The 19,020-nt window shown below is 33.9% G+C and overlaps 1 protein-coding gene across 3 annotated transcripts in view; it reads right to left on the reverse strand.

Moving 5' to 3' along the window:
• POLA1 (DNA polymerase alpha 1, catalytic subunit) overlaps positions 1-19,020 on the reverse strand; it is a gene marked incomplete at its 5' end in the record, with an annotated part of 297,636 nt that overhangs the window by 238,576 nt on the left and 40,040 nt on the right. For all 3 annotated transcript variants that reach the window (XM_080911044.1, XM_080911046.1, XM_080911045.1), the window contains 6 exons: positions 9,569-9,691; positions 10,042-10,191; positions 12,577-12,701; positions 14,678-14,777; positions 16,420-16,539; positions 17,002-17,131. In XM_080911044.1, the coding sequence (XP_080767170.1) occupies positions 9,569-9,691; positions 10,042-10,191; positions 12,577-12,701; positions 14,678-14,777; positions 16,420-16,539; positions 17,002-17,131 (748 nt within the window). The remainder of the gene's footprint in view (positions 1-9,568; positions 9,692-10,041; positions 10,192-12,576; positions 12,702-14,677; positions 14,778-16,419; positions 16,540-17,001; positions 17,132-19,020) is intronic.

Raw genomic sequence — 19,020 nt, forward strand, 5'->3', positions numbered from 1 at the left:
ATGCCACAAAATCCAATGGAACTAGAACATGTATTCTATACTGGGGACCAGTGCTTAGAAATATGAACAACGTGCATTATTAATAGCCTATGAGCTTATTCCTCTCCCCAACCATCACCCTCTTTCAGGGAAAAACATACCACCCTCCTACACTGAAATGTAGCTGCTTCTATGTTGTCAGGGCAAGAGGCCCCTGAAATAAATGTAGACAAATGTCTGAGACTTCAACCTATGAGAGTATCTTTGTTCCATTCCCATCCCCATTCAACATTTAGATGAACTCAAAAGACAAACCTTATTTTAATTGTTAAAAAAAAGCCAATAAAAATAGGTAATTATTAACCCCAAAACATATAAACTAGTAGTGAGAATTCCAAAGATGGCAAATAAGCCATTTCTAGAAATCACTTGTGCTTTGCTGTTCTTTTAAAAATATGAAAAGGGATTTACTTTACTGTTATAGTCTACGTTATATTTCTTTGTCAAGGGGAAGAAGACTGTCAAAAAGTTGATTTTGAGACTCTAATATACTGAAGTTTAAAAGGGATACAAGCTAATTCAACCACAAAGGGTAATAAAAAGGAAACAAGGACAGCTGTACAATTCAATGCTAGCACTAAATTTCAAAGCATAAGATCTCAAAAAGAATGACTATAGAAGGCCCAGAAATCTCTAGCTTACATACTCACACAAACAAAAATACACTATCACTGTTTTCTAAAAAGTCCCAACTTACCAAGTTCAGTTCGTTGTAATTTAACACAACTCTTTATGATATGACAAAACAACACCAGGCTCACACTACCCACTGAAATGTGGTCCATCAGTGTCTGCTCAGTCGGCCAGTCAGTCCTGAGTCATAAGCACAACAAACTTAACATGGTACCTTTAATGGAACTGAGTATACTGTTGTGAAAAGCAGTACAGACTGAGTATAGAAACAGACAATTAAACCCTACACCAGTTTCCAGGCTACTGGTGAACAGTGGTTAATAACTTCACACTTTTCTTTTTGTCTTTTAACAAGGAGGGAATAGCACTTTTGAAATCATTACTGCTATGTCATCTTGGTTTGCTGCCAAACTAAGGAGCTTTAGAACACCTGTCAAATAACACACGGCTTGTAAAAAAGAAACATATACTAAAATAGGCTGATATAAAATGTTCACATATGCAGAAAATAGGACGAATTTATGATAACTAAGTCATTCATTCTAAAGGTTGGAGAAGAAAGAAAAAGATTTACAAGGTCATGGTCCATGTGATTTGAGTCAATGTAATGGAACTTAATCTTACAGATCAGTGACAACGACAGTCAATCTGATACAATTTCTCTCTTAGCCTTATCCACGTTCCAAATGGTTTTTATAATTCAAAGGGCAAAATATCAAAGCAAAAATATTCCGTTTGTGCCTCCTACAAATATACACGGTACCCATTTTCTTACACAGAATATCCTGGTTATTCTTATAAACTCAAAATAGGCTTAAATATCAAGACAATATAAAAACTGTATCCTCCATATGCACCTATTTATAATTGCAGAAACACATAGATGAGAATGACCTCAGAGTGAAAGAAAACAAAGATCATTGCATGAGACATGGGAATACATAAGACACAAACACATGCGGAGTGAAAACTAATAATAGAAAATCCAATATATAAGTAGAATAGGGCACAAGTTTTGAAGAGAGACAAGTCTTCAAAACTGATCTGGCAAATGACCCCAAAAGCCTGGAGATGCCAACCTACAATGACAATGCTAGGAACATGCATTAAGATAATGAAGCTAGGTAGCAATGGGAAGGGAAATCCTCTTTCTCTGACAAAGATACTGGTCCACACTTGAATTCTTCAAAACTCAGGTCAGACAAATATGTAGCAGACATGAAAAACTTAAGAATCAAAACAAATAAATGAGAGGGTACTTAAATGCTTCCTTGATGAAGCCTTCTCTTACAGTCACAAACCCAGATCTATTTCACAAGATGACCTCAGGCAAAGGCTTGGGTCAATCTTCATCTTCCCAGGTACCTCCAATATCATCCAGCTTTATGGTCTCCTAAAATTGTACCTTTAAAATGAATGAATCACTAGAGGTACTGATATTTAAATTTTACTAACAACAACATCATCAACAACAAGAGGAAGAGGAGGAAGAGGAAAAGGAGGAGGAAGAGGAGAAAGAGGAAGAAAAGGAGGAGGAAGAAGAGGAGGAAGAGGAGGAAGAAGGTGGTCATGCTACATTTGTATCAAGTCTCAATCTTATTTTTCCTTTTAGCGATTGTTTTAAATCACAGGGATCATTATAAATTAGGCCTAAGTGTAACATATTTATTTCTATAAGTGCAATATTATGTTATATCAGACTGATATATATGCTAGTTATATTTACAAATGTATGTTGTCTATTACAATACGCTCATATGAAAATACACTGGTTTTGTTTTGTTTGCAGTTATGGGGATTAAAGGAAGGGTCTTGCACATACAACATAGACATATGATAACTGAGCTAGAACTACAGACAGAAATATCTACCTTTCTCACCAATTATTAACAATCTAAGTTACCATAATCTGGACTACCCTCTTATAAGATGTTTCCAAAGCAGAACTTCCCCTTCTCAACTTGATATTTAGCAACATTAGTTTTACCAATTTTTAGAAAGGACACAGCAATTGTACCAGCAAACCAAGAATCTTACTACATCAATACAAAATGATTTACAGTTAAAATGTCACTTATTTGATGGCAGGAACTTATTTCTATACAATTTACCTGTACATAAGAACATAGTCTAAAAACAGCTATTAAGTTTATGCTAAGAAGGCTTATGTCTCATCTCATATAAATTACCATAAAATCTGAATTTAGAATTAGAATACAAACAAATAAAACCCAATAATCTATATTATCAATTCTGGAAATTGCAAAAATCTTCGAACTCAAACATCCCTCAAATATGCTAATAAAAAGTTTCTCTGGCTTTGAATTTTATAATGTAAAGGACTTCAAATACAATGAGTAACCTATAATCACTAATAGATATAATTTTTCTAACATGAACTATATCTACAAAAATGTACTAAACCATCATATTAACCTCATAGGTTTTGTTTTGTTTTAACATCAAAGACCAGGTATAATACCACATATCTCTTAATACTTAACACTGGGAAGGCAGAGCTGGAGGATCATAAACTCTTAAGAAAGCCAGAGATACATATCAAATCTCAGATTAGCATATGCTACGGATAAGATTTCCCAAAATAAAAATAAAAATAAAAGGGAGGACTGGAGAGTTGAAGTGGATACTGTTCTGCTCTTAAAAGAGGACTTCAGTTTCTTTCCCAGTAGCCACGTCAGATGACTCTAGGGGGATCTGCTGACTCTTGCTTCTGTGGGCATTTGTGCGTGCATGATGTGTGCAAGCAGGCATGCACACATGCAAACATATGCAAAATTAAAAATGAATCTTAATAAAAGTTAAAATATTGGGGGCTGAAGAGATGGCTCAGTGGTTAAGAGCACTAACTGCTCTTCCAGGTCCTGAGTTCAAATCCCAGCAAACACATGGTGGATCACAAGCATCTATAATGGGATCTGATACCTTCTTATGGTATGTATGAAGACAGTGACAGTGTATTCATATACATAAAACAAGCATTATTTTTTTAAAGAGGAAGAAATCAGGTAAATGGATAGAACTGGGAGGGGAAAAAAAAAAAAATCAACCTGAGTAAGGTAACCCAGACCCAGAAAAACAAATACAATACATATCCACTTACATGTGGCTATTAGCTGTTAATGTCAGTGATAACCAAGTTACAATCTGTCCAACTACAGAGGTGGTTACAGATTGAGGGACTAAGCATGGTGGGGAGAAAATAGAATGGATAGCCAACAGAGAATGAACTCAGTGCCATATTTGGAGGTCTCTTGCTTTTCCTTTTGTTCCTCTGCTCCCTTTACCCTCCAGTTCCTTTGCACAGCTATCCTGGCTTCCGGTTTAGTGTTTCATGAACCCCCCCCCCCAGTATGTAAACAAGTAGCTTTGTGTCTATATCCATTTCCTGTGCTCTTTTCCCTATTTGTTTTGTTCTATTTTGATGTTAGTTTTTTGTTTTATCATATCATATTTTATTGCCTTAAAAGCTTGCTTGTTTTCTAATGAGAGACATAAACTGAATCCAGATGGTGGGAAGACAGTGGGAGTAAAGGAAGTGGCAACTGTAGTCTGGAGATACATGATCATGTGGGGGAAAGCTATTTTCAATAAAAGGAAAAATATCAAAAAGTAGGAGGAAAATGAGAGAACAAAATATACTCAGTCATAGTCACTCACTAAAATGTTATAGAATAGTTAATATAATTAAGTAAAATCTAAAACTGAATCAAAGGGATGTATTTAAATTGTGATATACAACAAAATTTGTCCTAATGCCTTTTTTCAAACTGTAAAAGAAAAAGCATAGCATGACACATGAATACTAAAAAAACTCAATATAGCAAATATAAAATGAACACACACACACACACACACACACACACACACACACTTGTATATTATAAAATGAAAAAGACAGAGAGAAAAGACAATGAAGAGAAAGAATTGAGGAGAGTCTCTAGCTATTTCTATGTATTGCTCTTTTAAGTTTAAACAAAATTAGGATGTATTTCATGGAAAATATTGGAAAATTGAAATATCCATTTATTTCCAAGTTAAAAAAAAAGAATCCTTAATAATTTAAAGATCCTCTTCCATCACAGACAGCAACAAAAAGAGCCTTTTGCCAGTGCCATTCCCAAGGACTCCTCAGTAGCACTACTTCATAACCAAGAGAAGCTCAGAAAGCCGAGCCTAGATAGTAATGGTTGCATGCAGTGATTTAGATGCATTTTCTAAAATGAACAAATTTTAGTTCTGAACACAACTGAAAACAAGATCTCCTAAAACTGGTCAGGAAACAGGCTGGCAATGACTCACTTCAGCCTACAGGACAGTAAAATGAAAATACATGGTCTACTCCTGAACATTGCACTTGAAACTGCAATCAGAAATCCAAACCAAAAATTGTTTCCTCAAAAATACAGAAATAACAGAAGGCAGGAACGAATAAATAATAATTCAGTAAGTACTAATTATTTCATAAGAACAAATATCACTATTATGTTACATGACAAGATGGCTTAAAAAACATTTTAAAATGTTAAATTCCTCAAACTTAAAAAAAATCATATTAGAAAAGGCAAAATTACACACAAAAATCATTTCCAATTTTCTTTAGAGTTGCCTGTGGTACTATGAACTAAGAAAGTTATGTGTCTCCATGATCAGAGATATGATTTATCTACTCAATGGAAGAATTGCCTTACTGAGATAAACTGAATGATTGTTCTCATCAATAAAACGTACAAGGCAAAAAATTATCAATCTAAATACTAAACCTATTAGACTATTACAATCTTTTGGACCATTTTAACCTTTATTTAGTACTTTAAAATTTGGTAAAAATCTAAAATATAAACATTTAAGTCTAAATGGCCTTCACATTATTGTTCACAGAATAAAATCCTTAATTGATTAATGATCTTAGGGTGTCTATCGCCATCTAGTGAACAATCACTTCAATTACTGCATCATACACTTGACATTTGATACTTATCTTTACAGTCTAAATATTTGTGCCCACTCAGTGTTTACCCACGAAGTCTTACCCAACTTCGTTTTTATGCCTCTTTACACAAGCATTGATAATAAAAGCAATTACAGATGGCATTGTTACAGATTCACTTCTACAAGCGTCTATAAATGAAGTTTCTTTATTGCTTCTCTGAAAATGCTCAATTATCATGAAATAACTTGCATTATTGTGAGGTTCCTGCATAAGATTCCTTCAACAGCAACTAATTCCTCTATCATCAAGCAATGAAAATTATGGAATATATGAAGTATGAAGTATAAAAAAAATCACACCTGTTAAAAAGGCAATAGATGCCCATGACATGTTTTTACTTTTATATTATAAATCTGTTTTTAAGAAAACAATAAGTAACTACGTGCATATTCTAACAGACATAATACATTTACTTACAGAAATTATTAGGTCACCAGAGCCAAATATGCATGATCCCAACAAAACTAAGCAACTAAGTGCTCACAAAATCTACTTTAAAAGGGAGGGAAGACTTTAAGGCCATACCAAAATGCAAAATTTCATGCCTCTCCAGACTGTATTTATTCATATCCAAATGAAAAACCTTACAATTTTTTCAAAGACATGTCACCAAGTATCCTTCTCATTTCTCCTTGAACTTGAAATTTGATTAAAGCTCAGAACACCCCAGAAACAACTCAGACTATATGAAGTTCAAGAAAAAAAGAAAAAGAAAGGAAAGAAAATGAAAAACCTATTATGCTTAATCTTTGCACACCAAAAAAACTTTGACTAATTCCAGGTTACATCTTGTTTTACATGTACTTTATGCTCATTGTAACTAGTAAGATCTTAATGCACACTATCAAACCTTTAAAAATACCAAGTACTGACAAAAATGTATTTGTATACTTTATGCAAAAATATTTAAAATCTGTACATTTATATTTGTTTTTTAAAATAAAGTTGTTCAATTAAAACTACTTTAATTAAAAAAGGAAGTTTAAATGCAAAAGTAATAAGGTCTTCAGCTACTGAGTTATTTTGTCTATACTAACCTTATGAACAAAGCACCAGTATAGTAAGTTGCAAAAGTATTGTGAAATCTCAAACTTCATCCCTCCTACCTCCTTAATAATTAAAAATTCTTGACAGGTGTATGCTTGCAATTAGAGCACATAAAAAGGCTTGGGTTCAAGGTCAACCTGTGGTATATGGTCATACATGGTCTCAGAACAACAATGAAAAGCTTTAAAAACAACAGATGCCACAATATACAGGGAAATAATAGTAAAACCAGAGAATACCTCTAGACTAGCCATCCGACAGTGTTAGTAATTATCACCAAAACTTTAGGAACAATTTTTACTTTAGTAAATAACTTCTATAGAGATCTTTGGAGCTTCCAGAATAAGAGTTGCAGAAAGCAGGTGTATTATATAGTTATTGTTTCTCATTAACTTCACATTAAAGCTATAATTCCAACAGTTATAGAAGGTATTGTACATAGAAGGAACACACATGAAAAAGAAAAGGAGGAAAGCACCACTATGAATGTGAATCCCATGATTAATTCTAGATTTGCCTAAAATTATTTTAAATGAAGTGAAAAGGGAGGTTTTGTATTTTCCCTAAGATGTATTATCACTGCATTTTATAAAACAAAAACTAAAAATTTAGCTTAGTTCTGCTACATGTTGATCAACAAAAAGTAAAATTTGTGTTTAAATTCCCTATTAAAAATCCAACCAAATAAAAACACTGCCCCTAAAATATAATAAACTAGAGAAGTAGGAGAGAACATTGGACAAATTTGGGGCTTATCATTATCAGTGGTACCCTTTTAAGCTTGTGGTTTTTTAAACCAATGCAGAAAATGTAACAACTGGGATTTCTCAACAGCAAGAGGCCCTCTCCAAGGGAGTAAATTGTCAACTATTGCCTCTTGTGAAAAACTTAAGAGTAACCTTGATCCAATCTCAATAGTCAACCTATGTATTATCACTCAGCTGGGGCATTCTGAGTGCATTTCCTAATACAAAAATAAGATGGTATTCTATCACAACCCACTGCATATAGTAAGAAACAAAATTTAAATAATTTTAAGATAAACTTAGCCAAAGAATCTGAAAACATCTTTATCTTACTTCAGCTAGCCTCTAAAATTATCTATATATTTCTCATGTAAAAAAAAAATAGGGTCCATACCATGTGTTGTAAGGGATGATATCTAATAATAATATGGTCTAGTAATAATATGGACAGTAAGGGATGATGTCTAGTAATAACTATAAAACAGAACTGAACTTGCAAAAGCCATTGGTGAACCCTAATGCAGTAAGACTTAGAACCAGGAAGACAGAGATTTAATTCAAAATAGCCACTTGTTCCCCTTTACTTCCTTAAACCTTAAGATTCCTCATCTACAAAACAGAACACTACTATATGTCAAAGAACTCTTGCATAGTTTTAATATGATAATGCACAAAACAGCTCTTAAAATGCCATCGTTATTCAATATATGCACTGCCCTTCTGAGTCCTAAGCTACATATCAGAGATAAGGATACAAGAGAAAAGTGACTTCAAATATGGTGACCTTTGTTTCACGTCACAACTAGATGTGTACTGTTCAATACAATAGTCACTCTCGACATGTTATCTATTCAAATTTAAATTCATCTTAATTAAAATTATATAAATCTAAAAATCAAGTTCCTCATCTAATCAGAATAACCAAAAAGTGTTCCCCAGCCACTTGTGGCAAGAGGCTTTTGCATATAGATAGTATAGAAAAAAAAATATTTCTCTATCTTACAAGTTCTGCTGAACAGAGTTGCTAAAGCCAACATTGTCTTGTAAGTGCCAAGTGTGGCTATAAAGGCCACATGAGATTGATTATCCTGAGTACTCAACTCTACAACATAACTGAACAAGATTGGCTCCACTTCAATAAAACCTTAGTTATAAAACATAGTAACAGGTTGCATTTGGCCTATAAGCTAGCATGCCAAACATCACTGTAGAGTTTTCTGAGTCCAGACAACCAGTTTTACCACTTTATACTATGTCTACAATTAATTAGCCTGAAATTCATTAAAAGAAAACAATATCTTAATGTACTTGACTGAATTCAATATTTAATAGAATCATACTTTTATAGATTATAAAAATATAACCTCTACACAAAGCATTAAAGTTGATGAACTTCATCAAATGTTCATAAAGTGTTAGTACTTAATGGTAATTGTAATTGGTCTATCATCCTCAAATAAGCATGTAACTCCAGCCATGACATAGCCCTAGCATCATGAACTCATATACCCAACTACTGAAAATTAATAAAGATCTATTATCCACAAAGACAACACACAGAAGACAGAACTCTTGATCCATGTTTTCTCCCTTAGTAAAAATAAAGGTTCTGTTAGCTATTCTCCTGATTTCTACCTTCTCTCACATTACACATTAAACTATCAGTTAATTATCTGAAGAACATTTACTTCTAACATCATCCTAGGCATTTTATACACATTCAGTTGTTTTCTCAACGTGTACTCTCATCACTCAAGTCCTCTCTCACCTACCTTCCCCCACCAGTCTGGATCAAATATAAGCTTTAGATAATATTTCACATTCAATCTTTATTGCCTACAGCAAGCCCGACATATAGACATTCAATAATTGGACATGTGCATGTTCACGTACTCATACACACAGAGAGACAAGGAGAGGGAGAAGGAGGGGGTTCAGAGGCAAAACTGTGAAGTAAATTCTTATTCAAATGTCTATGTCTCAAACTTACTCTAAAAAAGAAATATTTGAAACTTTAAAAACTAGGTAAAAAACTTAGCTCTCCTATATTGCAGCATATATTTACAGATGTGAATTTTATTTTGCAATTTACCTCCCTTCCTTTGTATGTCACCAAGGCAGCCAGTGGCTTAGCATAAAATCTGCTGTACGAAAATCCCAGGCAACCATACATACTATTCGCGGTGAGCTTCAAAGCCTTCTGTCGGATATCATACTGCAGGCCAACAAAGACAAAAGATATACAATTCCTGTAGATACTTAAACATTATATTGGATATCTTTTGAGAACGCAATGAGAACCTCTCAAAACTGGGTACATAATACTCAAATCTGTTTCCCTACCCTCTTAGTAACAAGTACATAGTTCCCTAATTTCCCAAGATCCTGTAAGATCTTACAGCTAGAGAATCCTTCCACTCTGAAGCAGTCTACCACTTCTGAATGGATATTATCCAAAAGAAACTAAGCACATGTACTTGCCCACACCATACTATCCATCCTACTCAATAATCAATGGATAGAAGCTAAAATTGTCTCCAAACATCTTGCACAGAAAAGACTTACCTGAAGAACAAGGTCTGAATTTAAATCTTGCTGTTTCATTAACTGTTTGACTTGTTTTCTCCGCTCTACCAGTTTCCGGATCTCTCTGGGCAAAATGCCCATATCTAAGTTTGGATCTGGCAACTCAGGGATCTGTTCTTGTTCCTCATCCTAAAACACATACGATACAAACTTCAAATAAATTATGAATCTGTCCTGTATGAGAAAATCAATAATACATGAGCAGTTTCAAAAGGTGCTAATCTAAGTGTGGTAGTACCAACCTGAAACCCCAGTACTGGGAAAACTGAGGCAGACAGAACATCATAAGATCAAGGCCAGCCTGGGTCACATAACATGTTTCAGATCACTATGGGTTATAGAGTAAGTACCAGGATCAAAAACCAAAACCACAAACTAAACACAAAGAACCCAAACAAGAAAAAGATCTGTGTGGTCATAAACCACTGATCCCCCTACCTGCAATTCTATCAGCTATTGTCACGGTCACTATTGTTCACACGTGTTACTTATACATTTAAATTTAATGTAAAAGAATGGATTTCACAAACATGGAGCAACATGTCTAGGAAAATCACTTTTAAAATACAAATGCTAAAATAGATTTTTAACAAAACAAAAAAACAGCAGCTAAATACTTGTTTTATAGCATTTGTACAACCAAACAAAATGCAACAAAATGTTTCACAACAGCTACTAGAAATGCTTTTATTATTAAAAATAAGTTATATAGGTCATGACATTTCTAAAACTTAATATACATATGCACACATACACACATATTCCTTAGCATTTGAGTACCTTTTACCTATAAATTGCTTTGTAATCACCAGAAGAATTGCAACATTATAGAAAGGCAATCAGCAGTCATCTTATATTAAAATTTATAGCAGGAAAAAGCAGGGAAAGCATTAAGTCTTTTTTCTCAAGCCTCCATTAATTCTATTAACAGGGTGTACAGAACAGCCAGGCACTGTTACCCTTTGAAAGATTCAAAATTAAAAATAAAGCTTTTGGCTTAAAGCATGTCAAGTCAATGCCATTTGATAATCCAGCCTTTACAAAGTACCTGACTTTATAAAGATCAATATCATAAAATGAACACCCTTACAATACTAATAGGGACATATTGTTTTCGGATACAGAAGAACATGATGAAAGCAAACCTATTAAAGAGAACTTCCACTGTATTTATAGCAACTACAAGTTACATAAAAAGTAAACTGAAAGATTCTTAGGTCAGGACATTTAGAATTCAGCTGAAGATGCAATAGCACCTCCAGGATGACACTAACTGTTCCCTTTGAAATAATACAGAATCCACAAATTGTCTCATGTACAGTATTTCTTAAGATAACCTCTTGGGTCTTTCCACTCTATTATATACCTAGAACCAAAAATGAAAATTTCAAATAGGCAAAACATTGGTAGGCATCAGTTATGGAATAACAATGATAACTGTGACTGTGCTTGAAAAAAATAGTGGGACAGAGCCAAAGAATATCAGCAGCAGCTACTACTTTTAGGGGTTGATTGTCTAACAATTCCACTATGTTCATAGCAGCCTTATTTGTGGTAGCCAGGAGCTGCAAACAACCCAGATGTCCCACGACAGAAGAATGGATACAGAACATGTGCTTCATTTACACAATGGAATACTACTTGGCTGTATGGTAAGTGAACTATACCGCTACCATACTGGTTTAACAAAGACACAGAACCAGCATAAGTTTCTTTTTGATCAGCCCTCCTTTTGGATGATTAAGAAAGTACATAATTAGAGCTGGAGAGATAGTTCAATGTGTAAAATGCTTACTAAGCAAGCATGATGATCTGAGTTTATATCACCAAAACCTTGGTAAAGAGCAAGTACAGGACAAGCAAAATGGTTGAGCAGGTAAAAGTTATTTGGTGGAAAGGAGTTTAGACAGGAATTTTCTATATATCCCTAGATATTCTGGAACTCACTCAAGTAGACCAGGCTATCCTGTAACTTAGAGATCTGCTTGCTTCCACCTCCTAAGTGCTGGGATTAAAGTTTTGTGCCACCAGCACTAGGAGAAAAGTTGTTGATGTAGAAGCCTCATAGCCTGAGTTTGATCACCAGAACACAAAATGGAAAGAAGAGTAACTCATGAAAGTTGTTCTCTAATCTCCACACATATATTTACATTGGCACACAAACAATCATGAAGATTTTGTAAAGCCAACATGGTGCTACACCCCTACTGCTCCAGTTGGGAGATGGGAGACTAAGGCAGATCCCAGGAGCTCACTAGCCAGCTACTCTAGCAAAAATGACAAGCTCCAGGTTCAGTGAGAAATCCTGTCTCAAAAAATTAAGGTGATAGGGGAAGATCATTGTAGTTGACATCCAGCCCCCACAAATACACATATATACACAAACACAGGCATACCTACAAACAGCCAGTAAGAGGAAAGAGGAAAAACTATGGGACTAACCCCTTTGGCTCTTTTCCTTCTTTAAGGAATACTTTTACTATTGACTTTAACAGCCTCCAACTGAATACAAACCTCTGTAGCTTTCTGTATCTCTGAAGCAACTCTTTGCACTGTTGTAAAACAAATGTTAAATTCCTGAATGATCGAAGGATATAAACTGTTGAAATCCAGGAGCAAAATGAACTTGTCATAAAAACCTGAAACAGAAAGGCCACATAATGTCAAAAAAAGTCTAAAGTGCCATCAAAATATCTCATTAGAAGTCCATATATAGAAAATATATACCATCCCAAGCTATAAAGCAGGTAAAATGAGAAGTTAACAATAAATCATAAAATGACTTAGATTACACTAAAAACAAAGATCACAAAAGAAAGGGTGAAAAGACTTTCTTGGGAACCAGTGACAACCAGCCTGCTCCCCAGCAGTTCCAAAGCACACCATTATTATGTGCAAGCACAGCCCCTTGTTAATTGTTATAAGATATATCATGTTCACAAGCATTCTTTCTCACTACTCTCTCACCTCAACACACATAAAAACTCAATGAGTTATTGTGTGTATTTGTGTATGTGTATTTTCATTCATTCATATTTTTACAACCTTACATTCAAGGAATAAAACATTTACCTATATAAAACATTTACCTATACAAAACATTTACCTATACAAAAACTGCTTAAGTTTAGCCAAGAAAAAGATATATGAATGTCAGTAGAGGTACCATCCACCAGCTCTTCTTGAACAGGATGAACAGAAAGCTACTATATTTCTCTAAGACATTCATTAAAAAAAAAATTATCTTCACCACAAGAAGAATCTGACAATATAAATGTCCACTGAAACAGTACTAACTGCAAACATGCGTTGGTAACTTACTCCTCATCTCTTTCTATACCACACAATCCAACTCATTCCTTCTGCTCCTCTGTGGCAAATACTATCATGTCCTTTTTTTAACACTTTAAAATATTTTATTACTGATAAATTGTATATGTTCAGCATAATTTTGTCAGTAAAATCTGTAATTAGCAACTTTTTAGAGTAGGTTGTTAAACATCCATCACAGTAACACTGTTAGCAATGGATTAATTGTAAAAACCTTAAAGTGTGTGATTGTGCATGTGTGTGTGTGTGTGTGTGTGTGTGTGTGTATAAGAGGTGGAGTGAGGGAAAGGGGGGGAGAGACAGAGACAATATAATGTACTTTTCATAGAAAAGAAAACTAAGGTAAAAGACAATTAAATAGACAGCACCCAAACTATTATCTAACAGCAAAAGTATCACTCCTCATTACAACTAACAAAATTGCTTTTATTAAAAAGTCTTCTCCTATGTCACTTGATAAAATTCACATAAATGTGCATAGACATAACTATACTATTGAGCCATACACATTGGGAAACTAAGATGGTCTAAAAAATAAAGATAAACCTCCAAAATATCACAAATCATCTTTCCCATCTGGAGAACAAAGAAAAGGTACTCTCCTGGTAAATTTTATTTCAATGGTTATTTTATTTCTTTTAACATTGCTTTCCAAATTACCCAGCCCTAGCACATACGGGGAAAATACAGAGGTCACTCTCACATAAAGAAGGAAAAATGGGTACTTCTACTACATGACAAATAGTCACCTGTATATTGGAGCAGGGCCTGAAACTAAATTTGAACTATTCTGTATTTTTCTATCACCTATACGCTAAGAGTTTTACAAACAGCTATAAAAATATGTGTCTATATATAGTCATATATATTAAAACATAAGCAATTTAAATTTCAGGGTATATAAGCAAAGCTGTATTGACAAACCGCAAAAAATTTATACTGTATTTTTGAACTAGGTTTAATATGCATAAAAATAAAAATAAAGGCAGTAAGAGACTAGTTTGCTTACCTCCAAGATAAAACTAAGATATAGTTTCTTAAATCCAGTTCTATGTGAAGTTATTTCTTAATACCCCTCTGGAGGTCAAATGACCTTTTGCACTTAAAACCATTGGAAAACAGATACTTACATCATGATTCTTAACAGTGGCGAGATTGCAGTTATAGAGTAGCAACAAAAATAATTTTATGGTTGGGGGTTACCACATGAGGAACTGTATTAAAGGATCACAGCATTATTAGGAAGGTTGAGAACCACTGTCAATACACTGTTACAAAGTCTTACCAACTTTGGGGTCCAAAACCAAGCCTCCAGCATAAGCAGCTTTCTTACGTCCTTTCTTGTATTTATTGCCATCCCCATCAATTTCCTCATCTTCATCTCCCTATTTCAAATGGAAAGAGAGCATTAGCAGCTAGCAACTAGTTAATGAATTACAATACTAGGTTACAAAAATGTTTAGCAGTCCTACCTAAAGGGAAAGACTATTGTTATTATCATGTGTTCATGGATCCAAATGAATACCAAGCATGGTAGTTTCTTAAGTAAATAACCAGTTTTCTGATTTCTGTATTTAAATAGCTCTGAAATCCTAAATATTTCATTTGGGTGTTAAGGATATAGGTTACCCTGTAGCTTACATAACTAACCCTGGTTTCTATTACCAATACCACATAAAACCAGCTGTGATGACACATATCTGTAATCCCAGTACTTGAAAGGTAGAGCCAGGAGGATCATAAGTTCAAGGGCATCTTCAGCTAAATAGTTAGAGGACAGCCTGAGCTATATTAGATCATGTCTTTAAAAAAAAAGCAGGAAAAAAAAGAAAATTCATTTTGATATCAATAGATATTAAAACTTTTTGCATTATATAAAATTTAAGATTATAAAAGAGTTTTATTAAATTCACTACTCTAATATGATATAAAAGCAATCCTCTTGTTTCAACCTCCCAAGTAGTTAGGACTCCAGTAAGTATCCTCATGGATGGTTTATTGTCATTATGAATATTGATTCCTTAAAATATGTAAACCCACAAAATGAAAAATCCATTTTCAAGTAGTTTACTAACAGCCAACATTCAATACCTCTAGCAGAAGTTCAACAGATCTAAATTAAAATTTGCTGTACCATATTTAATAATGTACATAAAACAAACTATAAGAAACCAAGTTATACTTTAACATTCAATCCAAATTCTTAATTAATGATCAGTGCTGATAAAATGGAAAATAGAAAAAAAAGTTTTAGTTCCAAAGTTTTAGTTCAAAGTTTCTGAAGCTACTTCAGAAACCTGATTGGTGTGGTTATGACCATACTAGTAACAGGTTATATGCCCTCAATATCAAGTCCAAAATCTGAAACTTTTTAAGTGCCATCATCAGTCTACAAGCAAAATTTAGCACATGTGACAGGTGGTTAAAATATTATAAAATTACCTTCAGGTAATATACACATAGATACATACGTATGTACATATGTAAAACATAAATGAATTTAGAGTTTGGACAGACATCCTCACCCTAAGATTTCCCATTACATATATGCAAATGTTTCAAGATAAATAAACTTGAAACACTTCCAAACATTTTGTATTAGAGATATTCAATATACATACATATGGATATATATATATATATATATATATATATATATATATATATATATATATATATATATATAGTACAAAACAAACATTAAAACTCAAAGGTTAAAGCTACAAAAGGTTTAACTGACATTTAGCTTTGGGTAAATCTGAGTGGGGGCAAATATTTTCTATATTTGGTAATTCATCAAAGACGTCTACTGAAGTCCTCAAAGACATATGACAAATAATATTGACATTAGAAAGAAAGTAGAGAAGAAAACAACCATGCAAACAAAATGAAGCAAACTTGAAAGTGATCAGTTTAGAGGAATTAATTATTTTAGAAGTAGGTGTTAAAGCAATATTTTTAAAGGTTATTTAGGTAATAAAGCAAAACGATAAGAAAAGGCAAGGTACTGTACAATTTTGGACCCACCAGTTTTTGCTGAGGTTTTCTGAAAATCTGCTTGTCAGGCACAATATAGTTGTTTTCATAAAATGCATGAAGCAACAAAAACTCGTTTCGCTCAGATCTTCCACCCATCAGTGTCCTAGACTATTAAACAGAATTTTTAAAACTTTGAACTCAAAATCACCACAAACAAAAGCAGCTTTAGGTGAGTTAATTTAACCATGGTGTTGGCTTCAACTACTCACAGTAACCAAGGTTGCTTTTACTAAATTATTTCTAACTTTCTCTTTAAGCATTTAGGGGATAAAGGGAGCTTCAAATACTGACAGTGTGGATGTTTCCTTAGTCCAAAATATATCACTCCATCAGAAACATCCAGATGTTAGAGATAAAATCCTTCTGTTCACCCAAATCTCCACATACTGCACCTGGCATTCCTCTCTTTCTCCCAACCAGTTCTCCTTTTACAAAAGAAGCTCAGCTTTCAGAATCCCAATTCCTCATTTTATAAGCATGCATTTAGACTCATTATCATATAACAACTACCCCAAGCAAACATTGAATCCAACAGGAAATGCTTTTTCCCCATTTCTAAGTTAAATTTACCATAATGTTCCCAGCGATGTTAGTGATCTGCAATGCTAATGGAAGAACATTTAGCTCACACATGATCTGCAAAATGAATCTGGCATCTTTCCAGATGTGTTCCAACAGGTACAACAGATGAGAAGACTCACTGTACAAAAAAGTAAGAATAAAACAGAATCAAGTAATTAAAAGAAACAATGACTACAATCAGGACTTAAAATATTACAAGAAATCTTTGGTGTACCTTCAGAACAGTGGAAGTTTGGCTTTGAAAACTATTTAAAATAAGGTCACTATCTAATTAGAAATGTATTGATACCACCAGTTCTAGTACCCTTCTCAACAAAAACAAATCCATACCATGAAATGTGTTAACTATAGCTAAAAATTAATTAGTGTTAATTTTAACCTAAAACTAGCTAAATCATTTTATTTATTCAATCAAGTAATTATATATTATATGCCTACTAAATCTGAGGTACTCACTGGCTGTAACCAAAGACACAAATTCCAGTCCTTGTGGGGAAATATACAGAGTATAAAAAAGAAAAATAGGTAATATTTATATAATGCTAAATATTGAGTACAAACAAAAGTGCAGGAAACAAGTATAAACTATCAGGAGGAAAAACTGAATTTTTACTTGGATAGCAAGGGAAATGTCACTGAAAATAAAAACCAAGAAATGACAGAGCAAGACTTATAGATAAGTATTTTACGGAAGAGCATTACAAATAAAAGCACAAAGACTCCAAGCGAGGTTCCAATCTAGCATTTGCAGAAGCACAATGGAAGTTGATATGGCTAGATCACAGAATAATAGAGACAGCAGTAGAATAGCAGAAAATCAATACCACAAAGACACACTGTACACAACCTAGTAAGCTAATGTATGGACTTTACTCTGAATAAAACAGTATCTATCACTACCAAGAAATTTTGATCAGACAATTTTAGCAGGATTACCCTGGTCCTAACTTATGAAGGGACTTGAAGAAGGCAACAAAATTAGTACATAAACCCACTGCTATGATTTGATATAGTTTGTCTCTCCTGAAAAAGAGGAGTAGGGTTTAATCCTCACTATGAAGTACTATGGGGCATATGGGGATAGAACCTCAGACCTTGCTTAGTGTTATTAGCACTATCAGATACCTATGCAACACTAAAAGGCTAAAAGCAAAAAATTACAAAGGTATTTAAAGATGAAGCCTTTGCGTCTCCATGACTGAAAATTGTTGTCTTTGTAAAAGAGGTTAGTAAATATAGACATACATGCGTTATCAGACCTAATGATAGAGGTACAACCATATAACTGTTGTCAGAGGAGATCCATCAATCTTGGACCTCCAGAATCATATACCAAAACAAACCTCTTTCTCTTTTACCTTATCCAATATGTGGCATTGTTCTGTTGCCAACGGATTAGCCCATTGACTAAGACACATCAGGGAACAAGAGTATGGTGGCTTGGACTAGTAAGTTATGTTCAGTGAGGGTCAAAGAAGTGCTGGAGATTTATTAAAAAGACAGCTGAAAAGGTCCCTTGATGAATCTACTGTGGAGTATCAGACAGAAGAATCAGGATGTCTAAGAAGTATGGAGTAGAAGATGATTTTGAAGGATTCCAATAGTACTGAACATTTGTAACTGTCAGTGATACAACTATGAAAGCCTACAGAAAAAATCAGTAGTTCAGTTTAACAATCTGGAGATTCATATTAAATATCAAGTAGGTACATCAGAATTTGATCTAAGGTTTAAAGCAAACACACACAGGCAGGCAGCATTAGCCCCAATACGGAACTTTCTTGATAAATCAGATTACCTAGAGAGGAAATATAATTAAAAGAGAAGTAGCTGAAGGACTCTGGAGAAACAGGTTTAAAGGGGGACTCAACAGGAAACATAAACCTGTTTTAAAAATAAGTAATCAGTGCTGGGGAGATGGTTCAGTGGTTAAGAACACCACCTGCTCTTGCAGAGGACCCAGGTTCAATTCCCAGCACCTATATGGCAGCTCACAACTGTCTCTAA

This window comes from Micromys minutus, assembly GCF_963924665.1.
Source record: "Micromys minutus genome assembly, chromosome: X".
NCBI lineage: Eukaryota > Metazoa > Chordata > Mammalia > Rodentia > Muridae > Micromys > Micromys minutus.